Genomic DNA, 9432 nt, shown 5'->3' on the forward strand with positions numbered 1-9432 from the left:
TATTTCAATTTGAAGCCAAACATGTTGGGTACTATTTTGTATAAAATTAGCTAAATTTAATATATTTTGATTTTGATCATCTAGAAGAAGATTCTTAGCCACACCAAAAGAAATAGTATATGTGCTTTCTTTATCGAAATACTATCATGCGCATAGATATGCTTATCATTTTCGTGTGCGTAGAAACACTGTCGGATTCAGACTAAAACAGAAGACTATCTTTTCTTTATTATTATTAAAAAATAGAAGACTATCTAAAATCTGTCATTTTCGTGGGCGTAGAAACGCTGCCGGGTTCGGACTAAGGGCTCGATTGGTTTTTTTTTGACCCTGAAGTGCCGAGCCAAACTTTGGGCTTGCCCCGATAATTTGGTCTGCACTAGGATCGGAGCCAAAATTTGGCAAGGCCAATGAGATTTTGGCTGGCCAATCTACAGCTAACAGGGAAGCAACGTAGTGCGACTGCGAATGGATGCGTGAGAGGCTGAGAGGACAGGCGGATGGATAAGGTGCTGGTGATAAGGTGGGCTCTGCTTTGATAGGCTTTTGATGGCCTCTGTCCTCTCAGCCTCTCAAAAGTCCATCAAAGCAGAGCCCACCTTATCAAAGCAGCATCTAGTGTCTAATTTCTTTTTTTTTTGTCTAAGGTAATATATAAACGTGTAAAGCGCCTTGCAAACGCCTACACGCGTCTAAGCTCGCTTAAGCTCTAGACGGAGGGTCTTTGGTTAGTTAGCGCCTAGCGCCTAGCGCCTAGCGCCTAGTGTCTCCAGGGGTTGCTAAACTAATAGATCTAGCAAGCTAACAAAAGAAAATAAAACCTTAAATTTTCTCCTTCTCCAACAATCTCCTATAATGACTTTCTAAACAATTTTATATTGGGAACCCCAAACTATTTCTAGATGACCAAACCTTTTTTAATAGTTTTTTTTTGTGTCTTATCACTTTCTCATCTAGAACCCTTTATTTTTGTTAATTTACTCATGCATCTAATTTACTCAGTAGAAAAATGACGGATAGGGAGTTGATACGGAGTTTCTCTAGATTGTGGAAACTCATGAGTTGCAAAGAATATTTGACATTTTTTATTTTTTTAAATCTTTTTATCAAACTATTAGAGAACACTTTTTTCTTTTTTATATAAAAAAATCAAAATAGAGAGTTGTTTTATGAAGCACCTAGAGATGCTCAGCCTTGGATTTGGCAATGACCACTTTGGCCAGCTAATGGCAAAATCCAAACAAACACGCGTCCAGCTCTGCTCCAAGCCAAAAAGAACCGGTCCCAGTCTGGGTTTCGCCTGCGGCACTGGCATTGTTCTCTCCTGCTCCGCTCCCCCACGCGTGCTCTCTCTCTCGTGGCGACGACTGGGCGGCCGCCGCCGCCGGCCTACGCCACCATCAGGCCTTCGCCGGCGACAAACACCACCACCAGGTGCGTCCACCCCTTCTCATCCGTTCCTGTTATGCGAAACCGAGCATCCAAACCCTAACTTCTGTTTATATTCGGATCTGATCTAATTACAAGTGTATACATGTGTTATGCCAACTAAACTTCGATTATTTATTTATTTATTTTTGCCAAAATGGTCGGCTGTACATGTGTAAACCCATGTCCTTTTACTGCGACCGCCCCTACTTGATTTCAAACTGTGGGTTTGGAACAAGCATGTGGTTGAATGGTTGCATTGTAATGCCTTTAGCCTACTTTGATGATTGAAAATGGAACTATGCTGCAAAGTCAGTTCTTTGCTAGTATATCTAGAGAAGGGCATACTATATTTACTGTAGGGTTCATATCTGTGTGTCATATTCATCTTAATCAGCACTTCTTTTCTCAATGTGCTACTTCCATGCTAGGAGCTCTGACTTATTGTCTTCAATAAATATAACACAGCCACAAAAGCTTCAGTTGTGACAGTGCCGGTACCATTCTGCCAACAAGTTCCTTTGCCACAAAAAGATAACACTCACATCTCTCATGGCAAAGCCTGGAATTTTAGGCCGCAGGTATGTTCATTGCTTAGAGTTTATGTATTGCTCTTCTGTCTAGCAACAAGAGAATGTTTTTTAGGTGCCCATTCATACAAATCACTATTCGATCTCAATTTTCAGCAGCGCACAGAAATCAAATGAGGGCATGCGAATCATATTCTCAGCAGTTGTTGGTGTTATGCTAGGGTACTTGTTTGGCATTTCCTTCCCCACAGTTAATATTACAAAGGTAAAATGGATCATTTCCTTCTCTTGCCTTCTTCTGCAACATGCTCTGCATAGAGGGAAAAAATCTTGACGGCTGCATTTTGCAGCTTCACTTCCCTTCTAGCATTATCTCCTATATTGAGGACAGAAACTCTGGCATCACAACCCAAACATTATTGAATCATGCATGGACATCTGCAGCTACTCATAAGAACAATTCAGCTTCTAACTCTGATGAAATTCCTAAGGTACCTTGCCTGGCTTAATGACTTGTAGTTCCAATGGTCACTATGCACTGGCACTAGCTTTGTGAGTTATGTCCTGCTTTTGCTATTGTTTCTATGTATATATATTGTGGTCAATGTCTTCTAGACCTGTAGTTTTACTTGTGTATTTCTGATGCATGGTGTGCCCGTATCTCTTTGCCTTGGTAATGGATGAGGTTACCAGGAACATACAAGGGGATATCACTTGGTGTATGTTGTTCGCTGATGATGTAGTGTTAGTGGACGAAAGCCAGGCGGGAGTAAATAGGAAAGTAGAGTTATGGCGGCAGACCCTTGAGTCTAAAGGTTTTTAGATTGAGCAGAACTAAAACCGAATACATGAGATGCGACTTTGGCGGAGTTGTACAGGAGGAGGGAGATGTGAGTTTGGAAGGTCAAGTAGTGCCTAAGAAGGATACCTTTCGGTATCTGGGATCGATGCTACAGAGGGATGGAGATATTGATGCGGACGTTAGCCATAGAATCAAAGCAGGGTGGATCAAGTGGCGACAAGCTTCTGGTATTCTCTGTGACAAGAGGGTACCACAAAAGTTAAAAGGCAAGTTCTATAGAACGACGATTAGACCGGCTATGTTGTATGGAGCAGAATGTTGGCCTACAAAGATTCGACATGTTCAACAACTAAGTGTTGCAGAAATGCGTATGTTGCGATGGATTTGCGGTCACACAAGAATGGACCGAGTTCGGAACGATGATATACGTGATCACCTAGTGGTAGCACCAATTGAAGAAAAGCTTGTCCAACATCGGTTGAGGTGGTTTGGCCATGTCCAAAGGAGACCTCCAGAGGTACCAGTGCATTGTGGAGTCCTAAGCCAAGCTAATAATATGAGGAGAGGTTTTAGAAGACCGAAATTGACATGGGGGGAGGCAATAAAAAGAGATTTGAAAGCTTAGGATATACCTAGAGATTTATGTTTGAATAGGAGTACTTAGAAAGCAGCTATTGAAGTGCCTGAACCGTGACTTGGGGCTCTTGATGGGTTTCAACTCTAGCCTACCCCAACTTGCTTGGGACTGAAAGGCTATGCTGTTGTTGTTGTTGTTGTTGTGATTTCTGATGCATGGTGTGTGGGTATGAAGTTCTAGAATTCACATGAATGCTTTAAACCTAGGAATTATGCCTACATTGTCCTTCACTTGTTAGCGCGGTTCAATTTATATCCTTTATGAAGTATATGAAATAATGAACTGAAGGGGTGGTTTCTTATATATGAAAACTGCATTTTCATTTCTGTACCTTTTTTTTCTGTTTAATTATCACAATAATTTCAGATTTATGTTCCAACAAACCCTAAAGGTGCTGAAAGGCTTCCACCAGGCATTGTAGTGTCTGAAACAGACCTTTATCTCCGGAGATTGTGGGGTGAACCTAGTGAGGTTGGTTTCTATAGTTGATACTTTTTTCAGTATGATATCAAATGATGCCCTCAAACGGAGTTGTTTATTTTGTTGTTCAATATCTGAAATATAGTATACCACCAGGATCTTACTAGCAAACCAAGATACCTTGTTACATTTACAGTTGGATACTCTCAAAAGGCAAACATTGATGCAGCAGTAAGAAAGGTAAGACATTTAACATGCTTAAAATGTGTGAGGAATGAATACTGCAACTGATGCTGTTCAATTGATAATGCATCCTCATGAAGTAGTCAGTAGTCACTGTGTTCAAATTTGAAAAGATTGTAAGTTGTTCAGATTTATATGTCTTCTCTACAGTTTTCAGAAAACTTCACAATTATGTTGTTCCATTATGATGATCGGATAACTGAGTGGGATGAATTTGAGTGGTCAAAAAGGGCCATCCATGTGAGTGTCAGAAAGCAGACTAAATGGTGAGTTGTACTTTTATGTGTTTGCCACGCATTTGGCCATCAAAGGTTAAAAACTTACTTCTCGTTTACCCAAGGTGGTATGCCAAGCGATTTCTACATCCTGACATTGTTGCCCGTTATGACTACATATTTATCTGGGATGAAGATCTTGGTGTTGAACATTTTAATGCAGAGGCGTAAGCAGCAGCTCATCCTTGTTGGTTTTTTTAATGGTGTTCCCTTGGGAAAGTTAATCTCAAAGCATTTTCTTCAGGTACATTGGGCTTGTTAGGAAGCATGGGCTTGAGATCTCTCAGCCTGGTTTGGAGCCTGATAAAGGTCTGACATGGCAAATGACTAAACGAAGAGGTGATCAGGAAGTCCACAAGTGAGCTCCTGAATCTATATTGCTTTTCTAATGTTTTGTAGCGAGACATCCCTATATTGGTTTCTGGAATGATATTTCGCTTTTTCAGAGTAACTGAGGAGAGGCCTGGCTGGTGTAGCGACCCCCATCTGCCACCATGTGCAGCGTAGGAGTGCAATCATTTATTAGATTATTTGCTTGTCGAAATTTCTGTTTTTCACATCTAATTTGATATGCAGATTTGTTGAAATTATGGCAACTGTGTTCTCAAGGGATGCATGGCGCTGTGTATGGCATATGATTCAGGTGGAGTGGTGTTACCTACTGTTCTCTTAGCTTCATTTGAAGTATGTATTCTTATAAATTGTTTTCTGCAGAACGACTTAGTCCATGGATGGGGTCTTGATTTTGCTCTTAGGAAATGTGTGGAGGTATATTGATTATCGATATTACTCTGATGAATTGAATTCTACATGAATACTATCTTGCATAGTTGCAGGATACCTTGGATTGCTTGTTGTGTAGAATGAGTATTTTTTACTTTAGTTCCTTTGGGGATCATGGAGTGGCCAGGCGTGATATATCGTTGGGGATCGTTAGGAAAGGGTGGGAGTTAAGTTGGGTAGACAGGTAGTAGAGATAAGAGGATGTGTGGTAAGGTATAGTGGATAAATAGAAGCTGGTTTCAATTTCAGATGTGGTGGGACTCGTGGAGAGAGAATTTCATTGCCACATTCTTGGCTAATGCACATATACTGATACACCATTATACCAAGCATTTTAATACCATCCACAACCTGAGTTTCCCCCTCATTACATGCTATCCACAACCAGTCATGTTTTACTGATCGAGGATTCTCTTATTTGATCTTATGTTAAACAGCCAGCCCATGAGAAAATTGGAGTCGTTGATTCCCAGTGGATTGTTCATCAAGTCGTCCCATCGCTTGGTAACCAGGTATGCCAGACTATTAATATCACCTCATTTTGTGCATGGTCCTGTAGCATCGGTGAATTCTGATCCTGTAGCATCCATTCCTGTCAGGGCAAGGCACAGAATGGAAAAGCGCCATGGGAAGGGGTAAGCTAACTAACAATTACTAATTTTACATATTTTGCAGTTCTCGTACTGTTTGCCATGGGAATGCATAAAGGATTTTATCTTTCTGTTTTGTCTGTTCCAGGTTAGAGCACGCTGTCGTAAAGAATGGGGGATATTTCAAACAAGGTTGACAGATGCTGAGAAAGCATATTACTTGGCGCATGGGATCACACCACCAAAATCGACAGTAGCTTAGATGCATGCCTGCATACAGGCACCTCGCGAGTCATATGGCAAGGTTTGTGCTTCGTGAACCTGGCGCCTGCCTGTCCGATAAGTAACTGACTCTGTAGGGATGCAGCACCAAGGCCAGATTTGTACAGGATCAATCTCCTTTCTACTCTTCTTAGTTTTTCACTTGTTTTTTTTTCTCTGTACGAGAGTAGCTCTTATGTAAGTAGCCTAGCACGATTTCGGAGATACTCTCTTTTGTCTTATTGGCCAAATGCAGTATCGAATACTGTCATTTCTTTTCCTTGTTTTAACATACAAATGATTGCGTTGGAACAGCTCTTGTGCATTCAGTTCCTTATTTTCATGCTCTAGCCAGATATCTGAATGACAGACCCCTGAATCATTGCTTAGCCAGATATGTTTGTCCTGCCAAGGCAAGCCATGTTGGATTGTTTAAATTGTGTTGTATGTAGTCATCTCTGTGATCTAGTAGAGATTTTATGTTTCTAGTAGAAAGAAGTAGAGTTGAGAATATTTTATTTTTGTGGCCATTGGTTTGTGCAAATTTACATTATCTAATATGATTAAATCTAGTGTGCTAGCTAATGCTGTATTATGCTTGCTTTGAGCAGTGTGCAGGACTGATCTATGCGGACAACTAAAGCCCCTTTTGGCACGGCTCATCCAAAACGGCTTCACCGGTGAAGCCAAAGCCGGTGAAGCCAGAAAAACTGGTTTTTTCTGGCTTCTAGTTCATTTTAACCCTGGCTTACAAAACGGCTTCATGTTACAGTGCCTCGATTTGCGCAAAATAGATGAAGTTAAAGCCGGCATAAGCCGTGCCAAAGAGGTCCTAAACATGGATAAACTGCACAAGTCTGAATATATATAGGATAATATAAGTTTAGTCTGAATACATATTAATATAGACAGCCAAACGTGCTCATAACAAAAGTACAAAACAGCTATCAGTGTTTCATCATCATACATTATTATCCCAAGGTGGCATTAAGTACTACATCTTATTTTTAGATATTTGGATTGTTGCATCAGCAACCACAAGATCCACCAAGTAGCGGCATAAGCCTGCATACATACATACACACACACACACACACACATATATATATATATATATATATATATATATATATATATATATAACACACCACACGGCATACGAATATAGGAAGACGTAGGTGTAGGTACGTGCATCTGGTACAACTGTATCAGAGCTTTACGCGCCGTAGCGAAGGAGGTGGCGGTTCTTGATCGGGGAGCACGTAGCGTAGCCGCCGCCGCCGCCGGTGTACTGGACGGTGCTCTGGTACGACTCATAGCGGCGCCCGCCGTCCTCGCGGGTCTCGTACGACTCGTAGCGGCGCACGCCCCCGAGGTTGCCAGCCCCGTGCTTCTCCTGCTTGTACGCTCCGTAGCCGTGCTGCACACCGCCGCGCGGCGGGAACGCCTCCTCGCAGTCGCTCTCGTCGCTCTCACTCTCAGTCTCGCTATCGTACACGTCCTGCATGTAGCCGTGCTTCTGAACGGCGGCTGCGCCACCACCGTAGTGAGCGCCGTACCCTCCTGCGCCAGTTCCGCCGTACGCCTCCTGGTGCTGGTAGCCGCTCTTCACTTTGGCACCGGCGGTGGTGCTGCCGTACCCGTACGCGTCTTTCTGGTAGCCGTACTGCTGCACGGAGCCACCGCCGGCACCGCCATAATGAGCACCGTATCCTCCTGCGTCAGTTCCGCCGTAGGCCTCCTGGTACTGGTAGCCGTTCTTCTTCACTTTGCCACCGGCGGCGGCTGCGGCGGCGCCGTACCCGTACGCATCTTTCTGGTAGCCGTTCTGCTGCACGGCGCCACCGCCGTACCCTGCCCCTGCCGCGTCGACGGCGGCTTCCCCGTACCCGTACACCTTCTGCTGGGAGCCGTTCATCTTACTAGCGGCGTCCTTCTGCTTGTAGGCCTGCTGCTGCACGGCGGCACCGATGGCGCCGCCGTACGCCGCCTGCTGGTCGTAGGCGTACGTCTGCACGGCGGCACCGGCACCACCGTGGTGCTCGCCGTAGCAGGCGTCGCTCTCCCCGCACGCCTCCTGCGTGTAGTTGTAGCCTTGCTTCTTCCCGCCGGTGCCGGCGCCGTAGTGGGCGCTGCCGTACCCTGCAGCCTGGGTCTCCCCGTACGTCTCCTGCTTGTAGTTGTAGCCTTGCTTCTTCCCGCCGGCGCCACTGCCGTAGTGGGCCCCGCCATACCCTGCAGCAGCTTCGGTCTGCCCGTACGCCTCCTGCTTGTAGCCGTAGCCCTGCTTCTTCACGGCGGCGCCACCGCCGTAGTGGGCGCCGTACTTCTCCTCCTCCTTGAACTCGTCGTGCTTCTTCACGGCAGCAGCGCCGTACTTCTCCTCCTCCTCCTCCTTGAAGGAGTGCTTCTGCACGGCCACGGCGCCGGCTTCGCCGGCGCCGTAGCAGGGCTTGTCGTTGACGGTCATGCGGTTGATCTCCGTCACGACGGTGGTCACGGACTCGCTGTTCTGGCGGTGGTAGTTCATCTGGGGCTTGCTGTTGCCGTAACCATAGCCGTAGCCATAGCCGTAGCCGTAGCCATTGCCACACTTCACAAGCGAATCCATGCTCACAGTAGGAGCTTTGTTTTCTATTTTTTTCAAGTGCAGCTCTCTGCTTATATTACTCTGGCTGCTGCGCCTTGGCTTTGTGTTCGTATGGATCGGCGCGCGATTGGCCTGCTTTATAGGCGCCGTGGCGAGAATGAGAGAGGCTGAGAGCATCTGTGCCCGATGGACACCTCTTGCTCGAGCCCGATAGTATGGTATATTGGTATGGTGGTGGTGGTGCAGGGGCGGCAAGCAATGGATATGTGCTCGATCCGTTAGTTGCTCGCTTTATATCTAAACTGGCATCTTGAAATTGTTCGATCGAACCAGACAAGGCTGCGTGCCAGTGTGAATCTTTCGATTTCTATAAACCAAAGAAATCAGTGGCAAGTGTTTATGGTCCAAATAGCAATCTCATGAAGAAAAAGTTTGGCACTGTTATGCTCCACAGTGTAAAGCTAATGGTCGTTGAGGCAATCTTTCACCGCACTGCGGATGCTCTTGAGTCTTGACCATATGATCAAGGCATCTATATACATTAATACAACGTGAGGAGTGAGGACGCATCTCGCATATACTGCGATCATTATTTTCTAAAGCGAATGAAGATCCTATTCGCGTGCCAAACTTGATGGCCTCCTTTTTTTTTCCTTGGCTTGCGTACGTAGCGCAGCAGCAGGAAATGCTTATCTGATTATCTCTCGTCGTATAGTAGTAGCGTTTGAATGATTTGATCCCATGGATGGATTATTCTACGTTCGTCACGTGATGGTACTCTGAATTCTGATGCTGCTGCTACCGTGGTGTAGGGGTTACCCTGCTTTGAATTAATTTTGATGCCCTTCACGCTTTGAGAAAACATGATTGTAC

The 9432-nt window shown here is 44.8% G+C and overlaps 2 protein-coding genes across 5 annotated transcripts; one reads left to right on the plus strand and one right to left on the minus strand.

Annotated features, from left to right (window-relative positions):
• The first annotated feature begins 1268 nt into the window (after positions 1 to 1268).
• On the plus strand, positions 1269 to 6348 carry LOC136450961 (uncharacterized). 4 transcript variants are annotated; one of them, XM_066451661.1, is made up of 15 exons: positions 1269 to 1434; positions 1897 to 2009; positions 2118 to 2223; positions 2309 to 2449; positions 3764 to 3868; positions 3974 to 4057; positions 4211 to 4326; positions 4401 to 4502; positions 4580 to 4693; positions 4782 to 4838; positions 4912 to 4978; positions 5050 to 5103; positions 5556 to 5630; positions 5718 to 5753; positions 5857 to 6348. In XM_066451661.1, exons 2-15 carry the CDS (start codon positions 1981 to 1983, stop codon positions 5968 to 5970), a joined length of 1200 nt encoding a protein of 399 aa, XP_066307758.1. In that variant the 5' UTR covers positions 1269 to 1434; positions 1897 to 1980; the 3' UTR covers positions 5971 to 6348. The 4 variants fall into 4 exon arrangements, with proteins under 4 accessions (XP_066307758.1, XP_066307759.1, XP_066307761.1 ...); XM_066451660.1 differs by having other exon boundaries at positions 1270 to 1434; positions 2115 to 2223; XM_066451662.1 differs by lacking the exon at positions 2309 to 2449 and having other exon boundaries at positions 2115 to 2223.
• A 566-nt stretch (positions 6349 to 6914) lies between these two features.
• On the minus strand, positions 6915 to 8678 carry LOC136453840 (glycine-rich cell wall structural protein 1.8-like). Its single transcript, XM_066454394.1, has one exon. The coding sequence runs from the start codon at positions 8578 to 8580 to the stop codon at positions 7186 to 7188; it is 1395 nt and encodes a 464-aa protein (XP_066310491.1). The 5' UTR covers positions 8581 to 8678; the 3' UTR covers positions 6915 to 7185.
• Positions 8679 to 9432: the final 754 nt, after the last annotated feature.

The sequence above is a fragment of the Miscanthus floridulus genome, chromosome 5 (genome assembly GCF_019320115.1).
Source record: "Miscanthus floridulus cultivar M001 chromosome 5, ASM1932011v1, whole genome shotgun sequence".
Lineage (NCBI taxonomy): Eukaryota > Viridiplantae > Streptophyta > Magnoliopsida > Poales > Poaceae > Miscanthus > Miscanthus floridulus.